Source organism: Miniopterus natalensis, chromosome X (assembly GCF_054644295.1).
Source record: "Miniopterus natalensis isolate mMinNat1 chromosome X, mMinNat1.hap1, whole genome shotgun sequence".
Taxonomy (NCBI): Eukaryota; Metazoa; Chordata; class Mammalia; order Chiroptera; family Miniopteridae; genus Miniopterus; species Miniopterus natalensis.
This window is the reverse complement of record NC_142103.1, coordinates 69,810,197-69,836,998: the sequence shown is the minus strand read 5'-3', so window position 1 is coordinate 69,836,998 and position 26,802 is coordinate 69,810,197. Positions and strand designations below refer to the sequence as shown.

The 26,802-nt window shown below is 36.6% G+C and overlaps 1 protein-coding gene across 1 annotated transcript in view; it reads right to left on the bottom strand.

Moving 5' to 3' along the window:
- Positions 1–3,856: 3,856 nt before the first annotated feature.
- Positions 3,857–26,802, bottom strand: part of VAMP7 (vesicle associated membrane protein 7) — a 39,363-nt gene continuing 16,417 nt past the window's right edge. Inside the window, exons 5-8 of the mRNA XM_016213266.2 lie at positions 25,009–25,099; positions 14,615–14,682; positions 7,611–7,703; positions 3,857–4,006 (exon numbers count right to left, since the gene is read on the bottom strand). Of these exons, the coding sequence (XP_016068752.1) occupies positions 3,938–4,006; positions 7,611–7,703; positions 14,615–14,682; positions 25,009–25,099 (321 nt within the window). The 3' untranslated portion in view covers positions 3,857–3,937. The remainder of the gene's footprint in view (positions 4,007–7,610; positions 7,704–14,614; positions 14,683–25,008; positions 25,100–26,802) is intronic.

The following is a 26,802-nucleotide window of genomic DNA, read 5'->3' as shown; positions in this document are numbered from 1 at the left end:
TCACAGCGCTCAGAGGATGGAACATGGGTTCGGCTAGGCATCGGGTCAGCCCTTTCGAGCTGCTTGGACTGGGAATAGGTAGATGAATTCCCGAAGGAAAGCTGAGGTGCTGGATTTGCACATGAGGACAGATTCTGGGTTGGGTAAAGCAGCAGATTCCACACCACCGATGGCCCACTGCAGAGGTTGGAACCTGAAGCCCAAGAAAGGAAGGGGTTCACTTAGGGTCAGGAGCTCAGCCACCCATCCAGTTCTCTGCCGTCCTCCCACAATGACAAGAAGCAATTCCACTTGCTGAAAAGGCAACGCTGTTAGTGGTAAACTCAAAGCTTCTGGCTTTGGCATTGGGTCCTTGCATCTCCTTTTTGGAGAAGAGATATATAAAAAATCACAACATATTTTGGATTTAGATGTTTTTAAAAAACAGCATGAATCCAAAATAATTTTGTACAATGTATCTTGACCAAAAGAAAATAGTCTTTGTCCGTAAGATAAAGCAGTTAAATTGATCCAATGAATTAATCTGGGTACCACTAGGCTTTACTGGACTGGCACCATGGCCCTTGACAGAAGCTGGGTATTTCATAGGGAACCTATACCCCTTTAGGATTATGTCTGCCAGTGAAATAAACTTGTGTGACTCGGAAAGCAGAAGGGAAGTGGAGGCCAATACTCTGATGGTCATGGCAGTTAACCACGAAGATGCCAAGATGCCCACTGTACCCCAGCTTTTTCTTAATCTCCTCCACTCAACATCTAGCTCATCCTCCTGGTGACTGGCTCTGCTGACAATGTGGGCACAAGTTAGGTACTTGGTATCAGGTCTACTGAGGCTGTGGCTTCCACAAACCTTTCCACGTCAATCTTCACACCCACTTTGGCAAATAGATATGTAGCAATCCTCAGGTTTTTCAGCAAGCTCCAACATGCCCACCAGTGCCAGTGCTTCAAGTGCAAGTGCTTAGGACAGTTCCTCTGATTCCTTGCTGCCTCCATTTTAGACTTTCCTTTCCCAGTTTGTCAGACACCTGTGTAAGCTTGAATCCTGTATGAAACCCCTTGTTTCCATAATACTTGTCTTGGCTGTTTTCCTCACTGAATGCAAACTGAATCATCAGTCAACCACATCCACCACCATTCTACCCCATTTATTATTCTTGAAAGATGGAGCTGTCAGAAAGAGACCTGCTTCTAATGTAGAACATTGTAGGGGGGCGTCTAGGGCTATTATTGTTGATACACCTATTTCCATCAAGATACCCTGGGAAGCAACCCAATTTCTTCATCTATCTCAAGGTCAGGAAAGGTAAGCACTAGCAGAGTTAAGCGAGGAGAAACCATTATCTGATGTACAAGCCATATCAATTCATTCAGAAGAAAACATATAAATTATGACACTATTTGACCTTGTGGCCAAGGGTTTGAGGTGACGTGAAACTTACCATCCTTGGGGTCCTTTTTTTGTTCTGTCTCAACCACGGTCTCAAGATGATGGTTGTGGACGCTGCATGGTCATTTCAGGATCTTTCATTGCTTTCAGCATGACCTACATATTTTATTAAGTTCTTTTGTGTCTTTCGGTTTTCAAGAAATTTTATAAACCTAAGACAATGGTATTGCTCTATACTGAAAAGCTACAAGTTGCACTTCTTTTTAAAAATTTTTAAAATTGGCCCAGCCGGCATGGCTCAGTGGAGGAGCATCGACCTAGAATCTAGGAGATCACGGTTCGATTCCTGGTCAGGGCACATGCCCGAGTTGTGGGCACAATCCCCAGTCTGGGGCGTGCAGGAGGCAGCTGATCAATGACTCTCATCATTGATGTGTCTATCTCTCTCCCCCTCTCCCTTCCTCTCTCTGAAATAAAAACATTAAACACAATTTTTAAAACTGATTTTAGAGAGAGAGAAACATCGATTGGTTGCCTCCCTCATGAGCCCTGACTGGGAATTGAACCAGCCACCTTTGGGTGCACGGGATGATGCTCCAACCAACTGAGCCACCCAGGCAGGGCACAGTCACACTTCTTAATGTATTTTCAGCATAAGTAAAATACTTTTATTCTGTAAACTATGGCAAAATGTCATTGCAAGAACTTAGATTCCAGGAAGAAATTCTAAAACAAGCAACTCATCATATTACTCTTAAACTTTATTAATGCCTTCAGTTTGTGCATCATTTAAAACAAGATATGTGCTTTATAAAGCATTCTTATACATAAACAGATCAAGGGACTGTTGAGGAATTTATCCCTAAAACATGCACATCAGTTCTTTTCAGTCGTGTATAAGAAAGGGAAATAAATTTTAAGTCTTTTTCTTTGGATTAAAGATATTTGGAACTTATTACTCAGGAATGCCAGCTGTTTTCCTGGAACATATGTGTTTCTCAATAGGAAATGCTGATGTAATTAAAAGGCATTAGTGTTGATAAACAGAACATTTGGGGAAAAAAACATTTGCGCTATGCCTGATCACCAGGAAAAGTGTTCCAGTGGACCTAAAGCACACATCAAATAAATGAATCTGGTAGCATGAATCAAACGGTTTAGACTGCAAAACAGGTAGCATGAGCCAGATTACGTGACATATATATATTCAAGGCACATGACTAGGCTAAACAGGTGGCTGGGTTTTATTGAATAATTTGTTCTTTCATTGGGAAAATAGTCAAATGTAATTTAATTTCCATTTACTGGCACTTATTGATAAATAAATGCATTTAGATCGAGGGCAGCAAATGTCCCTTCAGATACACATTAAAGGTACGTACGTACTAGCTAACAGATGCCAGACTAGCCAAAGCAGTATGACTACACTCCAGTTTTGCTACAGTGCATTTAAATGAATGTTAAACTGTCTTGCATTGTTTCGATACATCATACTGCCTGCCCTCGTTTCACAAAAGAATTATTCAAAACCAGGCAGTTAAAGAACTTCTTAAACCACAAAGGAAGTTCAGACTATTATTCAATAGCAGTCGAACCCAAACCCTGGAGTTGACTGTTGATTATATTGTTTGGGATTTTCCCAGACTGGAAAAAAATTCCCCCACTACCTCCCTTCATACAGCAAAAACGCCAGCATATTCGCTGTGGTTTTCTTTTTCTTTGGCGAGGCAGGGGAATTTGCCTCCCCACTCCCTCCACAACATACTCCATTAACTATACAATTGCCCTAAATATCAACTGAAGAAAAATATATAAAGAACCATAACCTTCAATAACATTTAAACCATCCTCTTCTCAAATCAACTGCAGTGGGGAAACAGAATATCAAGCTCTGTGAGGTTTGTAAATGGTAAAACTTTCTTCTTGAAAGTGAATATTAGGAGGCCAAAGATAACTCCGTGCACTTCTAATGGGCTAGCAAACTGTTCTCCATCTGACTGAGGTAAAACGTCCAATACTTCACCTGCTTGGGCTCCTAGGAGCAAGCAGCACCAACAGTTTAATTACAATTCCCCAAATAACAATGCCTCTCCATTTATAGTTTTGAAGCACCTAAAACTCTTCAAGGACAAAAAAACAACGATGAGATGTTAGCAATACTATCTGTCTCTTGAATACTTTTGTGTGCACATACGAAACTCATCTATAGTTATAGTAGACAGCTCATAAGACGGGTGCTTTCCACCCTGGTGATAGCTTTGTGCAATCACAGACAAAAATTTTTTTTAAGTAGATGACAGTAGTTAACCAAAGAAACAAAACAAAAAGCCCATTAAGGCTACTGTTACAATAAATGGTTCAATCTGAAGTATATTGGAATAAATTGGTTGACAGGACAAAGATCAATCTGGATGCATAGAACAAGATTATAAACAGAAAAAGAGGAGAGTTGAAGAGGCTGGCAGACACCATCTGTCAGTATTAAAAGGCTTAAATCGCGTGGAGCTTTCAACTTTTTGTTCTCGCATATTCTTGGTTGATAACTTTTTATTTCTTCACACAGCTTGGCCATGTAAATCCACCACAGAGAGGTGACACGATGATATAAATGAACACCTGGAGGGAGGAGGAAGGCAATTTTATTTTTTTGAATCTATCAGAGCCCCTAAATAATACATAAAACAGTGTAAAGACCTACTAACAAATACTGGTTCTATCAGAGTAGCAGTTGTGTAATAATACAATACACTAACCTAGTATTTTCAAAGATAGAAGCTGAATTAAAATGATACTTTCTGATATGATTCTCACCAGTTTGAATTCCATTATGCTTTCTTCAGTGGGAGAGAAAGCAGTGGGGTTGTTCCTCTTTACTGGAAACTAGAAAGAATCCATTTATATGACCAACTCTTACTGATTCACCATTAATAGTCATAAAGCTCACAAATGATAATTCCTTTGACGTATGATTTTACTACTAAATACATTCTTAGGTTTTACATATGGATTAATTTTTCATTTTTAGGATAAAAAATTAAAAAGCATGAGTAGAGACTCCACATTTATATTACCTATGAGCAAGAATGTTGTCACTAACCTTTCAGCGGATAATGACACAATAATTATAATTACTAAATCAAAGGAAAGCTGATGATAAAAGACAGCAAAAACACTAGTTTTATTATAGATGTGCTAGCTCTTGAGAGTATTGTAATTTTAAATCATGACAGTTTAATTTATTTTTTAATGAATTTATTGGGGTGACCTTGGTTCCCAAAATCATACAGGTTTCAACTATACATGCCTGCTCACGTTACATTTCAAAAAATAGATTTATTTTAAACATTAGGTTCACTGTATTAAATTAGTCCTTTTGTTTTGCTTGAAACTACATTTTGAGATCTTTTAGTGACTGATTTCATTATTCACGTGCTTGGAAAAAAGGTTATAAACTCTATGCCCCCTCCCAAAAGTCATCAAAGTGTTTTGCCTTACTTCTCTACAAATGTTGGGGGTGGTTTACGGCAAATTCCGATTATTAAAAAGCAGATTACACTACTCACATCATATTCATTCACACACACTCACACATATTCCAATATGATGTGAAGTTGACAACTGGCCAGATGAAATATAAGGACTTTTAAAGCTGAAGTACAATATGTTAGGTGAAACCACCTTTGGCAAAGACTGATTTTGCAATTAGAGTATTGTTCTCCATGTAATTAAGTAATAAGTATATATAATGTGAATTTAACAATAAACCGGCTTCAGAAATCCATCTAAATTCCCACACCAAAGAAAAAGAAAGAAAAAAGCTGAGGAGCCTAGAATGTGCCACCTGAGCATCCTGAGCAAAAAGACATTTAAGGGCATGACACAATTTCCAATGTAACACCAACAGATCTATGGCTGTCCTTCTCTGTTAGGTAGGTCCAGCTGTCTAAGGTGAAGGACCTCCAAGAAGGGATGAGGAAAAGTGGAGCCAAGTCAGTATCTGCTCAGAGTTAACTTTGGGCTTCTGCAAATGACAAGAAGAAAGGCTGCTTTGCCCCAGTCACAAACTACCTCCGAAGTAAAGCAACCCCCTCTCAGAGCAGCAGCTCTAACTTTTGGTTCAGGGTACCCATACTCTTAAAAATTAGTGTGGACTCCAAAGAGCTCTTGCTTAGGGGTGTTATAACTGTCGACACCATGTTAGAAATGAAAATTTAAAAAACAGCTATATAATTCACTTAAAAATTAAAATAATAAATCCATTACATATAAACAACTCTATTTCCGTGAGGTCAGTTTTATGTGTCAACTTGGCTATGTTACAGTGTGTTGCTTTATTCTGCACATGTGATTAAAACTCATACATAATATGAATGAGCCTGACTCAATCAGTTAAAAGTCCTTAAGAGAAAAGCTGAGGTTTCCTTGATGAAGAAGAAATGCTGCCTGTGACTTACAGCTTTCCTCCTGCGCCAGAGGCCCAGCGTGCCCTTCCTGACAGCCTGTCCTACAGATGTTGGATTTGCCTAGCCAGCTCTCACCAGCATGTAAGCTATGTAATTTCCTGTGATATATCTCTTACTATATATCTAGAGAAATTCAAGGATAGAGTAACATCTGTTAACAAATACGAGTTCCATGGGAAAAAAAAAAAAAAGATTAAAGTATAATAAGAGTTCTTAGAAATTTAAAACATGGTTATGAAAAACAAATAAAAGAGCTGGACAGCAGAATGAACAGAGCTGAAAATAAATTTAGTTTGCTGGAAGAGTTAGCAGAATGATTCTCTGAAAATGCAATGCAAAAAGAAGTTTAAACATACTAAAAAGGTTACAAGACATGCAGGATAGTTCAAAGAGGTCTAATATCTGCTTACATGGGGTACCAAAAGGAAAACAACACACAGACTAATTTATACTTATAGATAAGAGAACTACTAAGTAAAAATTAGGAAATTGAACTCATCATGCATTAAAAAATACTACATAACAATCTCTTAGTATTTATTCCAGAAATGAACGAATAGTTCGTCATAAATGCATTTATTAATGTAATTCAATCTATTAATATTAAATGTAAATAGTCACATTATCAATTCATTGGGTAGAGAAATATCATTTCCTAAAATTAAATGCCTATTCCTGATCAAAAGCTTTAGCAATCTAGAAATAAAATCATAGCTCTTTAACTTGATAATAAAAATCCAACAAGAATTCATAGCAAATGTCACTCTTAGAAATAAAATATTAGAAGCATTTTAATTAAAACTGAGAATAAAGACGCTCATTGATATCATGATTCAACACTTGCTAGTAAATGCAAGAAAAAATATATAATTATATAAAATTATATACACAGTGTATGTGTGTATGTATGTGTGTGTGTATGTGTGTGTGTGTGAATTTGATAGTTAAAATTATTAACAGATGGTATTATAAATTTTCCTCTATAGCAGGGGTCAGTAAATACAGCCCACGGCCTATGAGCTAAGAATGGTTTTTATACTTTTTTTTTTTTTTTTTACATATCCTTATTGATTTGAGAGAGAGGAAGGGAGAGGGAGAGAGTTATTGATCGGCTGCCTCCTGCATGTCCCCTACTGGGGATGGAGCCCACAACCCGGGCATGTGTCCTGACCAGGAATCGAACTGCAATCTCCCGGATCATAGGCTGATGCTCAACCGCTGAGCCATGCCAGCCAGGTGATATGTGACAGATTATATGTGGCTTGCAAAGCCTAAAATATGTATTATGCTTGCTGACTCCTGACATATAGTGTACAGAAAAATCAACTGACAAACCATTATCACTAATGAGTTATGCAAATTTGCCAGACATAAAATACATCAATTAGAAAAGAGAAAACAGCAATAAGTAGAAAACAAAATAAACTAGAAAACAGAAATATAATTAGAAAGTATGGAATCAATTAGAAAGTGCAGTTTTAAAAGAATCTCATTTCAGTAGTGACAAAAACATTAAATGTCCAGGAATATTTGGAATGCCTTGTACAATTCCTTACATATAAAAATTCTAAAAAGGGATATGGGGCTTAAGGAGAGATACTATTTCAATGTGACTTCATAGGAGAGCCTGGTCATGTGTTTCACCATGAAAAGGTATATGTAGCTCATTTTAGAGTGCTAATTATTAGAAAGAATTCTAGTACCTAGTTTCTTAGAGATTAAAAAATAAAATCACACACAAAAAAGACAAAACTTACAATTGATACGATGATGATGATAATAGTGAGCTTGAGATTCTTCATACACATGGCTCGGGCAAGATTTCTGCTGGTTGTTTTGAAGGTGACAGACTAGGGGGGGAAAAAGAATTGTTTGAACCTTGGCACTGATTATATGATTGATTTGCAGTAATACCTCCAAAATTTTTACTTTCATTAATTGTTTTGCCCCAGTGTTCTTTACCACTTCCCTCTCTTCCCATGTAGAGAAAGCCATCCATAATCACTAGTTCCCCAAAGCAGACTCTGCCAGGTCTATGGTAAGCAGCGTGAGCCCATCAGAAGGCTTCCCTCCTTTCTCTTCTCCACCATAGCTATGCAGGTGATATGAAGCACCAGAAGTGGTTTTTTTCCTGCTAGTGGAAAAGCCTTACCCTCTTTATGCTTCCAATAAGAAAGGCTCCTTTTAAACCAGTGTCTACAAACATATTTGCCTATTCTGCCCAGTATAATCCGGTGATTTTTGGGTCATAACACCTGTTCAATTTCCATCAGAAGATATGTATTTACTTGTATGAGGGCCAAAACCCAAAGAACTTTACCCCTTCAGTTATCCAATTTCTTCTGAAACATCGATTTCTCAAAATATACTGAACTATTCCCACCAGAACAGAAGCAGTTCAAAACAAGCAAATAACAAAATTCCCTAATAGCCCAGCAATTCCACTCATAGCTATATACCCAAAAGAGATATATGCACAAGTTCACCAAAAGACATATACAAAAATATTTCCAACTGTACTATTTGTCTTATCTCAAAACTGGAAATGACTCAAATGCCCATCAACTATACTGTGTAGTGAAGAACTTGCACTTGCCCCAAAAGGGGGTCTGACCTTTGTCCTTAGCTCCCGGGAGTTAAAATCTCTGCCTGTTATATGGGCTAGCCAAATAGTAACAATGTGATTTAGTGTGGGAGCTATTCACTACTGAAAGACCGATTTACGGTGGAGGCTTTGGGTCACACAGAGAAGCTGGAGACTGAAGACAAATCAAGCAAGTGGGCAATCAATCAATTGTGCCTACATAATAAAACCTCAATAAGAACTGAACACCAAGGCTTGGGCAAGCTTCCCTGCTTGACAATATTCTATGCATGTTGTCACACATCTATGCTGGGAGATTAACGTGTTCTAACTCCATGAGGACAGGACAACAGAAACTCTGGGTTTGGTAACTGCCCAAACTCCCCACTGTGAGCCTTGCCTCTGCTTAATCTACATCCTTTACCTGTAATAAATCATATGGTGAGTATAACAGCCTTCATGGAGTTCTGTGAGTCCTTCTAGTCAATTATCAAAACTGAAAGTGGTTTGGGAACAAACTTGCAGTTGGTGTCAGAAGTGAGGGCAGACTTGGGGACCGTGCCCTCTAAACTATATAGTTTGTGAATTTCTCAGCTGCATGAACACTGAAATTACTCAGAAACTAAATCACAATAAAGAACTAAAGAAAGAAGAAGAAAATGTGGATAAAAAAAGGAGTGAGCAATGAAACTAATAAGCCTAAATATAGTTACGTCATTCAATAGGTTGGAGTGGAGATTCCTCCACAATCCTCAAGTCAATATTTGAACATTGACAAATCACCTACTGTTTTAAAATTTTATTTTATTATTTATTTTCTAATTAAATTTATTGGAGGTGGCACTGGTTAATAAGATTATATAGGTTTCAGGTGTACATTTCTATGATACATGATCTGTATATTGCATTGTGTACCCACCACTCAAAGTCAAATCATCTTCCATCACCATATATTTTACACTTTACCCTTTACTACCTCCCTACCCCCTCCGTCTGGTAACCATCATACTATTGTCTGTGTCTATAAATTTTTGTTTGTTTTTATTGTTTGTTCATTTGTTTCTTTCAGTTTTATAGCCCACATATGAGTGAAATCATATGGCTCTTGACTTTTTCTGTTTGATCTGTTGTGCTGAGCATGATATTCTCAAGGTCCATTCATATTGTTTGCAAATGGCAGTATTTCATCTTTTCCTATGGCTGAGTAGTATTCCACTACATATATGTACCATACCTTCTTTATACAATCATCTATTGAAGGACACTTTGGTTGTTTCCATGTCTTGGACACTGGGAATAATGCTGCAATAAACATAGGGGTGCATATATCTTTATGAATACATGTTTTCAAATTTTTCAGGCAGATGCCCAGAAGAGGGGTTGCTGGGTCATAAGGAAACTCTATTCTTAATTTTTTGAAGAGCCTCCATGCTGTTTTCCATAGTGGCTGTACCAATCTGCATTCCCACCAGCAGTGAACGGATGTTCCCTTTTCTCCACAGCCTCTCCAACACTTCTTATTGCTTGTCTTGTTGGTAACAGCCACTTTAACAGGTGTGAGGTGGTATCTCATTGTAGTTTTGATTTGCATTTCCCTAATAGCTAGTCAAGTTGAGTATCTTTTCATATATCTGTTGGCCATTTGTATGTCTTCTTGGGAAAAGTGTCTGTTCAGGTCCTTCGCCCATGTTTTAATTGGATTGTTTGTTTGGTGTTGAGTTGTATGAGTTCTTTATATATTTTGGATGTTTAGTATCTATGCTTTCTTCTATATAATTTATTGTTTCAGATATTATATTTAGGTCTTTGGTCCATTTTGAATTAATTTTTGCACATGGGGACAAATTCTAGTCTAGTTTTCTTCTTTTGCATGTGGCTTTCCAATGTTTCCCAGCACCATTTACTGAAGAGGCTTTCTTTTCTCCATTGTATGTTTTTGGCTCCTCTGTCAAAAATAATTTGCCCATATACATATGGGTTTATTTCTGGGCTCTGAATTCTGTTCTATTGACCTGTGTGTCTGTTTTTCTGCCAATGGCAGGCTGTTGTTTTTTTTAAGTTTATTTTTTATTGTTGACAGTATTACAGATGTCCCCTATATTTCTCCCACTTCCCTCCTCTACCTAGCTTCTGCCCCACTCCAGGCCTTCACCACAGTATTGTCTGTGTCCTTGGGCTATGCATATAAGTTCTTTGGCTAGCCTCTTCCTACCCCCCCCCATCCCCTTCCTCTCTGAGATCTGCCAGTCTCTTCCATGCAATACCACGCTGTTTTGATTACTGTTGCTCTGAGGTATAATTTGAAGTCAGGTAGTGTGATACTTCCAGCTTTGTTCTTTTTTTTCATGATTGCTTTGACTATTCAGGGTCTTTTGTGGGTCCAAATAAACCTGATGATGTTTTGTTCTATTTCTTTAAAAAATGACATTGGGATTTTGATGGGGATTGCATTAAGTCTGTATATCACTTTGGGTAATATGGACATTTTAACTATGTTGATTCTTCCATTTCATGAACACGGGATACCTTTCCACTTCATTGTGTATTTTTAAATCTCTCTAAATAATGCTTTGTAGTTTTCAGTATATAGGACCTTCACATCCTTTGTTAATTTATTCCTAGGTATTTTATTATTTTTGTTGCAATTGCAAAAGGAATTGTTCTATTTTCTTTTTTCCCCCCTGAAATTTCATTGTCACTATATAGGAACGCAATAGAGTTTTGTACATTGATTTCGTATCCTGGAACATTGTTGTATTTGTTTGTTTTTTTCTAACAGTTTTTTGGTGGAGTCTTGAGGGTTTTCTATATAAAGAATCATGTGACCTGAAAAAAGTAACACTATTCTTCATTTCCAAACTGGATGGTCTTTTATTTCTTTCTCTTACTTTATTGCTCTGACTAGGACTTCCAGCACTATGTTGAATAAGAGTGGTGAGAGTGGATTTCCTTTTCTTGTTCCTGATTTTAGAGGAAAAGCTTTCAGTTTTTCACCATTAAGTATATTAGCTTTGTCATATGTGGCCTTTATTATGTTGAGGTGCTTTCCTTCTATACCTATTTTATTGTTTTAGTTATACATGGATGTTGTATCTTATCAAATGCTTTTTCTGCACCTATTGATAAGATCATATGTTTATCCTTTGTTTTATTAATGTGGTCTATTGCATTGATTTGCATATGTTGAACCATCCTTGTGCTGTATTATTTTTTAATATATTGTTATATTTGATTTGCTAATTTTTTGTTTAGAATTTTTGCATCTGTATTCATCAGACATATGGGACTAGTTTTCTTTTTTTGTGTTATCCTTGCCAGGTTTTGGTATCGGGCTTAATTGGCCTCATAAAATGTGTTAGGAATTATTACCTCTTCTTCAATTTTTTGGAAGAGTTTGAGAAGGAGAGGTATGAAATCTTTGAATGTTTAGTAGAATTCACTAATGAAGCCATCTGGTCCTGGACTTTTTTGGGGGCGATGTTGCTTTTGCTGTTTTTTTAAAAATATGTTTTTATTGATTTTTTTAGAGAGAGAGGAAGGGAGAGGGACAGAGAGAGAGAAACATTGATCAGCTGCCTCCTGCACACTCCCTACTGAGGATCCATCCCACAACCTGGGCATGTGCCCTGACTGGGAATCGAACCTGTGACCTCTTGGTTCATGGATCGATGCTCAACCACTTAGCAACACTGGCCGGGCATGGGGGGAGGTTTTTGATGGTTGTTTCAATTTCCTCACTGTTAATCAGTCTATTTAGATTTCCCAATTCTTCATGACTCAGTCTAGGAAGGAACTTATCCATTTCTTCTAGGTTATTGAATTTGGTGTTATATAGTCTTTCATAGTATTCTAATATGATCCTTTGCATTTCTGTGATATATGTGGTAACTTTTCCTCTTTCATTTCTGATTTTGTTTATATGAACCTGTTGTCTTATATTATCAATAAATATTGGAAAATGAAACTTAAAAATTTACAAATAGGATATAAGGGCATGAAATTCTCAAGGGTAAATTTCACAAAATATGTGCAAAACCTGCACACCAAAAACTACAACATTGCTGCAAAAATTTAAAAAATCCTACACAAAGCAGAAATGTGCCATGTTTATGGATAGGAAGACTCCACGATACCAATGCTCTCTAAATTGACCTATAAATTAAATGCAATCACAATCAGAGATACAAAATTTTTCTAAAGATGGAAAACAACAAGCTTATTCTGAAATATAAATGGAAATGCAAAAGACCTAAAATAGTGAAAATAATCCTGGAGGAGAACATAGTGGGAAGACTTAGGGAATTCTATGAAGCTACAGTATCAATACAGCGTGGTATCAGCCTAAAGGTAGACAAACAGATCAATGAAATAAAATACAGTATCCAAAATTAATGCTCCACAAAGGAGAATGTATAAACTAATTTTGGTAGGTAGATTTATATAATTGAATAGTAGAAAACAATAAAAAAGAATAAACTATTACTACATCCAACAATGTGGATGAATCTCACAAATATAATAGTGAACAAAAGAGGCCAGACACAAAAGATTTCATTTCTATACATTTTAAGAATAAGCAAAATATTGTCTAGGATGATGTAAATCAGAAAAATGGTAATAGTTTCAACAATAAAAATAAAGTTAAAAAAATGGTTATCTCTATTGGGGATTATCAACTGGAAGGGGCATGAGTCAGCCTTCTGAGGTGTTGGAAATGTTTCATATCTTGATCTAGGTGGTTGTTACAAGGGTACAGACATATGTAAAAAATATCTGAATTGTACATTTGTTAAAAATAATATACTTGCTATACTTTATTGTATGTATGTTATTCCTCCAGAAAAAGAGACACCTGTTAGTTAATTAGCCCCTTTTGCTATCCTGGGGCATATAGTCAACAAAATTAAAAAGACTTTTATTTGGAAAGTACAAACTCTGTTAGTACTGGTCAAATGCAGACCATTCCAATCTTAATCTTAGGATTAAGAATAGCTAAGAGATGGACTGGAAGTACCAAAGAAATTAATTGGTCTGCAGATCTGGGATCAGATACTTCTTTTCCCTCTTCACACCCCAGCAATGGGTTATAAAGTGAGCCATTATAGAACCCTGGGGTTTTGAGTTCCTGTATGGTGCCACCCTTCTTCCAATTACTATGTGCTTTACCACGTGCTTTGATGAAAAAAACTGTTATGCTTCTAAGACCTACTGTTAACAAATATCCTTGTAAAACTAACAATAACAATAAACATTTAAATAGCTCTTACTATGTACTAGACACTGTGCCAGGCACTTTGCATGCACTATCTTATTTAAGCCTCAAAAGACTATGAAGTAGGTACATCTCCAATTTACAGATGACTGAGGCACAGTTAAGTAAACTTCCTGAGGTCACACAACTAGGAAGTGGCAGAGATGGGATTCAATCCTAGGTAGGCCGACTTTAGAGCTTGTGCTATTAATTACTACAATCTAGCTGCCAGTGAAAATGAACATGAGCACTCACTGATCTGTTTCAAGGTGTAAACTTCCATTCTGTATTTAAATTTGTAATTGTGCAGACCCAAGTTGTAACTGATCTCTGCCCTTTTTCTATTCACCATTTATCTATCACCTTTTCTCAAAACCTTCACCCACGAACCAGATGGAGAATGCAAAAATTCATGTAATTGTAGCATATGTAGGTCACAGGGACACACTCCCTCCCTTAAGGCTCAGTGGCCCTTCCCAATCCCTGCCTCTTGCTTGACATAAGGAAAGCTCAAGCTGACACAGTAAGCAAGAAAGTGACTGAACTGTCCAGGTTTCAGGATTCATACTGGGTCGCAAGTGGCCTGAAAATTTATTTTTTCATGTTTTACAAAATGTACAGAGGAGAACAAACTGGTATGTGCAGCTGAGGTGCTAAATTATATAGGCTCAATCCAAAGCTTTAAAGAATTGTTTCTACAAACTGAGTATGTTTTCCAAACCAAAGCTTCCTTAACGGCTATTAATGGGTCATGGCTCTTTTTCTATGCTCATTGTTATCCTCATAATCACAATGTAATCACATAATGGAGGTCAGGACAAAAAATACTGCAGTACGGAAGTTAAGACATTTCCCTATTAAGTTAGCCATCAACCAGTTTCTCTACTTTACATCCTGAAAAATATTATCATATCCAGCATACTTACCGAATCCACGAGATTTTCTGTTTTATCTATCAATAATTCCAATCTTTCTCCTCGCTGAGCTACCAGATCTAAAAATGTTGGAAAAACAGAAAATATAATGTTTATATTAAAGATGTGCTATTTTTGTCTTTGTTTTAAGTCAAATCTGATTTTAATTATAGGTGGTACTCTTGAGAACTCATATTTACAAAGAAAGAAGCTATGTTTAAGTAATAAAAGGCATTAGTAAAGCTTATCAACTAAAGTGGGGGTTGGCAGTTTTTGTGTTTTTTTTTTCTGTAAAAGGGCCAGATACTAAATATTTTAGACTTTGTGGGCCAAATAGTCTCAGTTGCAATCACTCAACTCCTGTCAGAATAGACAATATGTAAACAAATGGGCATGACTATGTTCCAAGGAAAAAAATAAGCGAGATTTGATCCAAGGGATGTAGTTTCCAAGCCACTAAGTTAAGGGTATATTCTAAGAGTGAAAAAAAGGAACTGTCAAAATGCGTGAGTTTGGACACTTCAAGAATTGTAGTGTGTGGAGCTCCACAGACCCTCTCTCCAACAAAACAACTATAACTGGTAAAAATTATAAAAAGTAGCAAACAATTCACAGCAACCATTTAAAGTCTCTGAGCCCTGGCCAGTGTGGTTCAGTTGGTTGAGCATCACCCCATGCACTGAGAGGACACTGGTTCAATTCCCAATCAGGGCACATGCCCAGGTTGCAGGTTCAGTTCTGGGTCAGAGTGAGTATGGGAGGCAACTGATTGATGTTTCTCTCTTACATTGATGTTTCTCTCTCTTGTCTCCCTCTCCCTTCCTCTCTCTCTAAAATCAATAAAAACATATTTAAAGTCTCTGAAAACTGTGAATGTCCTAAGGACATACAGCAAATAAAAAAATATTTATACAAGAAAATCAACTAATTCTCAGAATAGTGAGAATCTATGGCATTTAAGCCATTACCTGCTTCCATACCTCAGCTCAGTGAGATGGAAGCTCTACTCCTGGCAAGTAAAGCCTGGGGGGTTCTCTTTCTCCTCAGGTCGCAGTCAAAGATTACGCTTTCTCCCAGGAGGGGCAAGTCAGGGCAAATTGGGGCAAGTCGTCACCATTTCTCCTCCCACCCTGCCCCATCTGAGGCTAAATGATGCAGAAGTTATATTGCAGCAAGGCATAGTTGATAGGTATGGGTCTCACTTCCTCTACCTAGCCCCAACACATAGGGCAGAAGCTCTACCTCAAGTGGCCAGCCAAGAATAATACTGGGTCCTGAGTGCCCCTGCTCGGACTTATTCATTGAGCAGAGGTCCCATGCTGGGAGAGGCAAGCCAAGACCATGATTACCCAGCACTCCATAGGTAGAGCAAGCGTGTCACTCAAAGAAAAGCAGTCCACTGTCCCTATCCATAGCTCTAGAGCAGTGGCTCAGAGATTGTTCCCAGGGGGAGAGGCAGGCCTTATGAAGAGAGATTTCCTTAACAGCACAGACTTTATTTGGAACAGGGTATGGGGAAATTCAAGCCTAAAAGTGCTGTCAAGAACAACAGAGATTTTGGAGATACGCAATTAAGATGTAGCTGGTAGCATCATGAGAACCACAAGTTAAACCACAGGCCAGAGAAAAGTTGAACAGAGTATCAGGGAAAGAGACAGCTAAGAAGAACTCTCCTGAGGTCAGAAAAAATATCTAAGACTGGGCCACAAAGATAAGGGAGCCCAAGTCTAATTAGCTCATACTGGAGCCATTTATGTTTGGGGAACTACTGGAAAAAAATAGAGCAATTAGCCTGCAATTAGCGAAGGCTGGGTGAGATACCACCAGAGGCAGACCAGCTAGAGGCATAATGGGGAGATCAAGAAAAGAGACACTCAAAACGAGCCATGTCATTTCAGAGTGAATGTGTGCATATCCAAGGTTGTTCCCTCTGAGAAGTGACCTTATAGGCTGAACACTATGGGAAGAACAGACTTCAAAAAGTACAGCACAATCACTAAACAAATAAACAAGCAAACCACAAACTCTGGGGGTTGGAAATCAGAATCCAGAGTTGCTACAATATATTATCTAAAATGTCCAGTTTTCAACAAAAAATTGAGATATGAAAACAAACAGGAAAGTGTGACCCATACACAGGAAAAAGAGCAGAGATTAGAAAAAAAGAGCAGAGATTAGAATTTTACTTTGAGGGTGCTCGGCTGTAGGGCTTAGCAATGGAATGAAATGAGAAAGCAGTAACAGAAGGAAAACATATGGGATGAAGTCAAAGCAGTGTATGGAAGGAAATTTATAGCAGGGAATATATAAGGAAATTAAACACCCACATTAAAGAGAAAGTGTTATAGATTGACTTGTGTGCCCCACCCCCTCCGCCACTAAATTCATCTGTTGAAGCCTTGAAGCCTTAACCACCACTGTGATGGGATTTGGATATGGGACCTTCGGGAGATCATTAGGTTTAGACGAGAACACGAGGTCTCTCTCTTTTTCTCCCCACCCCCCATTCAAGAACACCATGACAAGGCAGCAATCTGTAAGCCAAGGAGAGAGTTCTCACCAGAGGGAAGGAAATAATGCAGATTAGGGCAGGCAAAATTAAATACAGAACAGAAAAACAATAGAGAAAAATCAACAAAACCAAAAGTATATTTAAAAAGTGAAAAAAATTGACAAATCTGAAAAAGCTAACTAAGGGAAAAAGAGAAAAGATTCAAATTACTAAAAGAATCACTATCAAATTCACAGAAATTAAAAGGATCCTAAGAGAACACTATGAATACAAGTATGTCAACACATTAGATAACTTAGATGAAATAAATTCCTAGAAAGACACAAACCACCAAAACAGATTCAAGAAGAAATGAAAAATCTGAATTAGACATACAACAAATTAAATATAGAACAGAGATTGAATCAGTAATTTTTAAATTTTTCACAAAGAAAAGCCCAGGCCCAGATGGCTTCAAAGGTGAATTCTACCGAGCATTGTAAGAATAATACTAATTTTTCACAAACTCCTCCAAAAATACAAGATGAGGGAACACTTCTCAATTCATCCTAAGAGGCCAGTATTACTCTGGTATCAAAACCAGACAAAGACATCACAAGGAAAGAAAACAACAGATTGATATCTCTTATGAATATAGGCATAAAAAGTCTCCAATAAAATATTAGCACAATAAATCCAGCAATATAGAAAAAGGATTGTAGACCGTGATAAAGTGGCATTTATTTTAGAAATGCAAGGTTGCTTTAATATCCAAAATCAATGATTGTAATATACTGTATTAATATACTGTATTAATAAAGGACAAAAACATATGATCATTTCAATAGATGCAAAGAGGCACTTGACAAAATCCAACACTTGTTCATCATAAAACACTCAACGAGCAGGAAATAGAAGGGAACTTCCTAAACCTAATAAAGGGCACCTATAAAAGAAGCACAGCTAACATCATACTTAATTGTGGAAGACTCCCTAAGATCACCTTAAGATCAGGAATAAGACAAGGAAGTCTACCCTCACGACTTTTATTTGACATTGTACTGGAGGTTCTAGAGAGGGCAACTGAATAGGAGAAAGGAGTGAATGGCATCCAGATTATAAAGGAAGAATTAAACCTATCTTTATTTTCAGAATGTACGATCCTGTATATAGACAACCATAAGTAATCCACTAAAAAGCTATTAAGACTAATAAATGAATTCTACAAAGTTGCACAATGTAAGATGAATATACAAAAATCATAAGCAATGAACAATCCAAAAACGGAAGAGAAAAATTCCATTTACAATAGCATAAAAAATAAAATACTTGATAACAAGGCAAGAATGTTAGAAGAGAGATACTATTAAAGAGAAATTATTCTGACACTTGTCAAAATGGTAAGGAAGACTTTATTTAAGACGATAGCGGCAGGGGTCAAAACTATCACAAGAGGAGAAAGAGACTGAGCTCAACTCTGAATGTAACAAGGACAAATGGGTAATGTCAGAATTGTGGCAGCCCGGTGATGGAATGCACCTTGTCCAGGGTGGGTTCCCGCCTTGCACTCTAAGCTGTCAGGATAGTCTCCAGCCAACTGCAACCCTGAACCGGAATAAGTGGATTGGAAAATAATTTTACTTGTTTTTATTCATCTTTCTTAAATGTATGTATAGTTCATCCATTTATTAAACATTTCAATGTTTAATATTAGAAGTGTTTGGGGTCTTTATTTAGAAGTTTGCTGATGTTTTTGTGACCAAAACTACTATAGGAACTTCACTTATAGCAATTAGCTTAAGGTAAAATTGGTTTCATTATATGTTGTTTCTCTTCAAGTTGCAGTTTCCAAGAAACTACTGATGACATTAAGTGAGGACTTACTGTACACCACTCAAAAAATTAACTTGAAATGGATTAAAGACTTAAATGTAAGACCTGAAACCATAAAACTCTTAAAAGAAAACATGGGAAGACGGTACCTGACATTGGTCTTTGCAATATTTTTTAGGATACGACACCAAAGCACAAGCAACAAAACCAAAAATCAACAAGTGGGACTATATCAAACCAAAAAGCTTCTGCAGAGCAAAAGAAACTATCAACAAAATGAAGAGACAACCTACAGAATGGAAGAAAATATTTACAAATCATATACTGGATAAGGGATTAATATATAAAATACATAAATAATTCATACAACTCAGTAACAAAAAAACAAGCTGATAAAAAATGCACAGAGGGACTGAATAGACATTTTCCCAAAGACATATGAATGGCCAACAGGTACAGGAAAAGACACTCAACATCACTAATCATCAGGGACAAGCCAATCAAAACCGCAACGAGGGGAGGGGAGACCACAGGTGGAGCCAGTACGTGGTGTGGTCACAGGCCAACATGGGCTATCCTCAGTTTGAGCAGCTGGAAAGTGTTCAATGCAGGCTTTGTGCCACAAACCACGTAGGCCATTCCTTGCCTCCCTCACTGCTAATCCCCAAAGCTCTGGGCCCCTCTGCTCTCCAGATCTCACCCCACCATGCACAGCTCAGGGACAGGCGATGAGATTTGCAGATCAAAGCAAAGGCAATAAAACCACCCTCCAGCCTGCAAAAAAGAGGGGGAAAAAGAATGAAAATGAAAATGAAAAGAAAAAGAAAAGAAGAGAAGAGAAGAAGAGAAGAGAAGAGAAGAGAAGAGAAGAGAAGAGAAGAGAAGAGAAGAGAAGAGAAGAGAAGAGAAGAGAAGAGAAGAGAGAGAAGAGGAAAAGAGAAAAAAGAGAAAAGAAAAGAAAAGAAAAAAAGAAAAGAAAAAAGAAAAGAAAAAAGAAAAGAAAAGAAAAGAAAAGAAAAGAAAAGAAAAGAAAAGAAAAGAAAAGAAAAGAAAAGAAAAGAAAAGAAAAGAAAAGAAAAGAAAAGAAAAGAAAAGAAAAGAAAAGAAAAGAAAAAGCTCACACCTTTTAGAATGGCTATCACCAAGAAGACAAGAGATAACAAGTACTGGCAAGCATGCTCTATTGGTGGAAATGTAAATTGGCTCAGCCAGGTTTCTCAAACAATTAAAAATACAACTACCATATGATCTAGCAATTCCACTTCTGAGTATATATCCAAAGGAAATAAAAATAGGATTCTGAAGAGCTATCTGCACTCCTTTGTTCACTGAGGCATTATTCACAATAGCCAGGACGTGTAAACAACCGAAGTTCCATCAATGGATGAATGGATAAAGAAGATGTGACACACAGACATGAAAATTATTGAACCACGAGAAAAAAGGAAATCCTGCCATTGGCAACAACATGGATGGATCTCGGGGGCAATATGCTTAGTGAAATAAACCAGACAGAGAAAGACAAATATTGTACATTATTTATATATGGAATCTAAAAATGCGAAACTTGTAGAAACAGAAGAGAATGGTGGTTACCAAGGGATGGGGGTTGGAAAAGTTGGGGAGATGTTGTTAAAGGGTCCAAACTTGCAACTAGAAGATGAATAGGTTCTGGAGATCTAATGCACAGCACACCAATTATAATCCACAATTATGTATTATATACGTCAAAATTGCTAAGTGACTAAATCTTAAACGTTCTCACCACAAAGAAAGTAATTTATGTGACAGATGTTAGCTAAAGCTAAGATGATAATCATACTGCAATATATAAATATATCAGATCAACATGTTGTATGCCTTAAACTCACAGGATTTTGTGGGTAAACTGTATCTCATTAATAATAATAATAATAATAATAATAATAATAATAATAATAATAAAACAAGCAGAGTGAGTGGGTGGCCAGTGCATGGAAAATTACTAGGAAGAGAAATCAAGGGTAGGGGAATCTTGCTAAACTGGCCTAAAGGATCTCCGTAAAACAGGCCAAAGATTTACACATCAAAGGTAGGGGCTGAGGAACTTTGACCAGCTATCAAGGGTGATCAGATATCAAGGGTAGGGGATTGACTTAGCCGGATTCTCTGCTAAAACTGGCTGAGGCAGGCCAAGGACAGAGCCCAAGAATGAAGCCTAGTCAAACAGAGGGTTCAGAAGAGCCTGTTTAACCTTTGGTCAAGCATAGTATTTGTCACGTAAGGCTTGTACACTGAAAACTACAAAACATTGTTGAAAAAAACTTAAAGAAGACCTAAGTAAATAAGGCATCTCATGTTCATGAGGAATTTAATGTTGTTAAACTGGAAATACTACCCAAATTGATCTTCAGATTCAACATGATCCCTATCAAAATTCCAGCTTTTCTGGTTTCAGAAACTGACAAGCTCATCTTAAAATTCTTACGGAAACGACAGGTAATTAGAATAGCCAAAGCAATCTTAAAAAAAAAGAACAAAGTTGGGAGACTCATACTTCCTGATTTTAGAACTTACTACAAATCTACAATAACCATGACAGTGTGGTACTGGCATAAGGACAGACATATAGTATTGGCATAGAACTGAGAGTCCAGATAAACCCATACCTTATGGATAATTGATTATTTATAAGGGTGCTAAGACCATTCAATGGGATAATAAAAATATTTTCAACAAATAGTGTTGGGAAAACTGGATATATACATTTGAGAGAATTACGTTGGACACCTTCCTTGCTTTATACACAAACATTAGCTCAAAATAGACCACAGATCAAATGAAATAGCTACAGTTATAAAACTCTTAGAAGAAAACAAAGGAGTAAATCTTTGTGACCTTGGCTTAGGCAATGGTCTCTTAAATGTGATATCCAAAGGACAAGCAACAAAATAAAAAAATAAATTGGACTTCATCAAAATTAAAAACTTCTATGCTTCAAAGACCACTATCAAAAAGTGAAAAGACAACTCATAGAATGTGAGAAAATATTTGTAAATCATATTTCCATTAAGATGTAGTATCCAGAGTATACAAAGAACTCTTATAGCTCAACAATAAAAAGACAACCCACTTAAAAAATGACAATGGATTTTGAATAGACATTTCTCCAAAGACGTACAAATGGCCCATTAGCACAAGAAAAGATGCTCAACATCATTAGTCACCAGGGAAATGCAAATCAAAACCACAATAAGATACCATTGCGCACATACTAAATTGGCTATAATACAAATAACATAATAAATGTTGGCAAAGATGTGAAGAAACTGGAATCTTAATGCATTGTTACTGGGGATGTACAGTAGTGCAGCCACTTTAGGAAAGTTTGGCCTCACTTAAAATGTTAAACAATCCAATGGTTTTGGGGAGAGGTGGAGGCGGGGGCTGGGCGAAAGGTGGGCAAAGGGGGATATCTGTAATAGTGTCAACTATAAAAAAATTAAAAATTAATAAAAAAGAAAATAACATTAAACATGAAGTTCGCATGTGACCCAGCAATTCTACTCCTAGGAATACACCCAAGAGAACTGAAAACAAGTACTCACACAACTTGTATACTAATGTTCACAGAAGCATAACCAAAAAATAGAAACCACCAAAATGCCCATCAACTAGATAAATAAAATCTATCAATAAAATGGAATATTCAGCCATAACAAGGAATGAAATACTGATATTGTAGCATCTACAATATGAACCTTAAAATCATTATGCTAAGTGAAAAAAAGCCCAGATACAAAAGGCCATATACTATTATGATCTCATTTATATGAAATATCCAGAAAACGCAAATCTATACAGACAGAAAGGAGGTTAATTGTTGCTTAGGTCTGGAGGTTGAGGGGAAAAGATGAGTGACTGATTTTAAGTGGATACAGGATTTCTTTTGGGGGGTGATGAAAAATGTTCTAAAATTGATTGTGGTGATGGTTGCACAACTCTGATTATAGTAAAAAACATTGGATTGTATACTTGAAATGGGTGAATCGTATGGTATATGAATTGTATCTCAATAAAGCTGTTAAAAAATCAAAGGGAGATAATTAGAAATGTTTTTACTACATTTTTAATTTGCTGTTTCTGTTATTCTAAAAATAAGTCATTTAGAAGGAGTTGATTAAAAAGTTTCATTTTCTGGAAACTATGCATATATCATGAACAATGCTGTAGTAGTTGGTTGCTTCCACTTTCAGGCAAAATAAATACATTCAGTGACCAAAAGAAAAGAGGGAAAAAAGGAATGTATTTTTTAAATAGGTTTCTCTAGCCTGCATCTAGACATATAATTAAAACTGAAATCAATGAAAGGAAATCACTTCAAATAGCCAAGAAACATACATATCCAGAACCGTAAAAAATGTTTCTGCCTTTTGATTATTTAAACCAATTCCAGGAATTTAATCATAAGAAAATCATAATAGCCACAAAATCATTTATAACAGAACTGTTATTATAACACAAGCCTCTAAATCAGTGCTACCTAAGAGTGTCTGCTACTGCTTTAAGTCTCTAAGTACACTGTTCAGTCCAATTGAGATTTTCACGGTAAGACGTTCTCAATGAAGGAAGTCCAGCATTGACTTACATTCTGAAGCAAGCTCCTTATCTGGTTATAAAACAGCACTCTGAGTACCACTGCTCTACAGAACCAGTGTCCAAAATAAAGACATGATTGGTAACCTATGATATAACTCAATGAAATACTGTATGAACATAAAGTAGATTAACAATAGCTAACAGTCATTCAGCTCTTACTATGTGCCTGGCACTGTAAAAAGTGCTTTACATACAATACCTCTTTTATCCTGATATCCTTAGGTTCTATTATCTTCTTTTTGCAGATTAGGAAATAAAGCTCAGAGATATTAGCGGGCTGATCAAGGACTAACAGCAAGTAGGAAGTGAAATCCGGACTCAATCTCAGGCATGTATGACTCCAAATCTTGATCAATATATTATACTGCCTCCACAAACGGAATATAAACTATGATTACAACTATGTATACATGTGGATAAAAATTTAAAGGAAAGAAAATGTAAATAAATCTTAGGATGGTGAGACCAAGGATACATTTTAAAAAATGTCTTTTCTCAATGTGTAACTTCTAACAACATAAAAATAATTCAAATAGTAAATCCAAGATTGTAAGTAAATGGACATATATGCAATTTGACAATGTCTCAATTAAATATCTTATAAAGAAATTATATAATCCTTTGTTCAATTTTATAGAAGTTATTGTCTGTGAGATATTCCCCTGAGAAGATATATTTAAAAGAGTGGTTCTCAAACTTGAGTGTGCACTGGAATCCTCCAGAGGGCTTGTGAAAACACAGACTGCTGGGCCCCAATCCCAGAGTTTCTGATTCAGTAGGTCTGGCTGGGACCTGAAAATCTGTATTTCTAACAGGATGCCAGGAGATACTGATGCTGCTGGCCCAGGAACTACACTGTGAGAATCAGTGTTTTTAAAAATAATCAGCATCATCCTAAATCTAAATACCACTGAATAATCAATTTAAAAATAAACTTTATGCATTTTTCTGGATTATTTTAATGTGCTAAATAGGTTCTTGACAAAACACAGGCTGATGAAATTTATATATATCAGAGTTCATAATAAATTTGAAGAATATAACAGTTTTTGGTTCAATTCTTTCTTTCTCTAAATCAAGAGCTACAAACTTTATAAGGAGGTTAAATAGTTATACTTTAAGGTATCTACTGATAGTATCAGTTATCTGGGTATCTCCAGCCAAAATTGACTGAATTGTGCTAAACTGCTGAACTGTTGTGAGGATCTTGGAAATTAGTCTTGCTAAGCAAACTAACAAATTTAGAATATTGAACAGTCATAAGTGCTAAAAAGAAACCATTCAAACAGTAGACAGCATCATAGGTAAGTAATCTCTGTATCTTAGCTTCCAGTAGTAAGAAAAAGGAAGTTCTGTTTCAGTCTCTCCAGAATAATTTGACCCTAATCAAGTAATCTGTTATCATTTTTGCCCACATTCGTGTGGACTATGCCATGACACATACCTATGTTTCTGACCATGATTCCTTTCAGTTCATCCACTTGGGCTTGAGTCTCCATCACTTTGTCTAGGCCCTTATTTTCAGAGTGATGCTTCTATAAGAAAATAATATTTAACTTATGGTACCCAGACATTATTTACAACAGGGAAAAAAAAGAAGACCAATGACATTGAGAAATGCTATAAAATTATATGTCTATTGATACAAAAAATATGTCACTTTATTCAAAAATTGTTATCAGACCTAGGAAAAATACAGACAACATAAAAATGCGACCATATGAAATATGAGAGTTTGGTATAAAAAGACCGCTTTATTTTACATTAAGGAAAGCTAAATGTATTATAATATATCAAATATACATCTGGGACTCTTGGAACAGAAGTAGGGGGTTCAAAAAAGGAAGAAAGAAGACTGTAGTTGGGGCAGGGGGGAACAGGACAGGGAAGGGGTACGCTAAATTGTTCCCCACTTCTTGGGCATGATGAGGTAGGAGATGTCTCAGCTTCTAGGCATCTGTTCTTATACTGTTGGGATCAGGGTATGCGTCCTATTTTCATTGGCTTTTTATAGGATATAGAAATGCAAAACATTGCCCGGCGGGGCGTGGCTCAGCAGTTGAGCGTTGACCTAGGATCCAGGCGATTGGGGTTGCGGGCTCGATCCCGTCAGGGGTGTGCAGGAGGCAGCTAATCAATGACTCTCTCATCATTGATGTTTCTAACTCTCTCTCTCCCTCTCCTTTCCTCTCTCTGAAATCAATAAAGATATATTTAAAAAAAAAAGAAATGTAAAACACTGATAACAGTATATATTTTGAAGTTATTATCCATGGCTAACGATTGTGGAGTGCTTAATACACAATATTCCAGTCACTTGCCCGTGCTAAATGCCTCAAGTAAGGGATATTATTTCATTCACCTCAAAACTGTATAATGAAGATGTCATCATTATTATCTCCATTTACAGATGAGGAAACTATTCAGAGGATCACACACAGAATTGGAGCTAATGTCAAACCAGCTAAGTTGAAAGTCTGCTGCCAGCTGACCCTATTTACTTTTGACCATGCACTGGTACACTTTTTGTTGGTGATGTTTTACATAGTTTCACATATATGAATGTTTCCTAGTGGGAAGTATAAAACAAATCAACTGATTGAATAATAAAGATTTATAACTATTTAAAGGAACTTCATCCCCAGAGTAATATATATTTAGAAGTATAACATCAAAAAGAGTATTAAAAAGAACACTCACAGAAGTGAAAAGGAAAGTAATTACAGTAAGTTGTTTTCTCAGCCATAACACAGTCATAAACAGAACTTATGTCTTTGCACTCAAATAGTTGCATGAATAAAAGGTAAGCATTTTTAAAGGTCTCAACATCATTAGTCATCAGGGAAATGCAAATTAAAATCACAATACAATATCACTAGACACCCACTAGAATGACTAAAACTGAAAAGGATGCAGAAACTCTGGAACTGCTGGTGGGAATGTAGATGGTACAACTACTTTGGGAAAAGTCTGATGATTATTATAAAATTAAATAACACTCACCATATGACCCAGCAATTCCATTCCTAGGTATTTACCAAAGAGAAATAAAAATACACATTCGCACAAAGACTTGTGCATGGATGTTCATAGGAGCTTCATTCATGATAGCTGGAAACTGATAGCAACTCAAATATCCAGCAACAAGTTAACTGGATAAACAAATTGTGGTATATGCATACAATACTATTAGGCAAAGGAAGGAAACTACTGATTTACACAACGTGGAAGAATATCA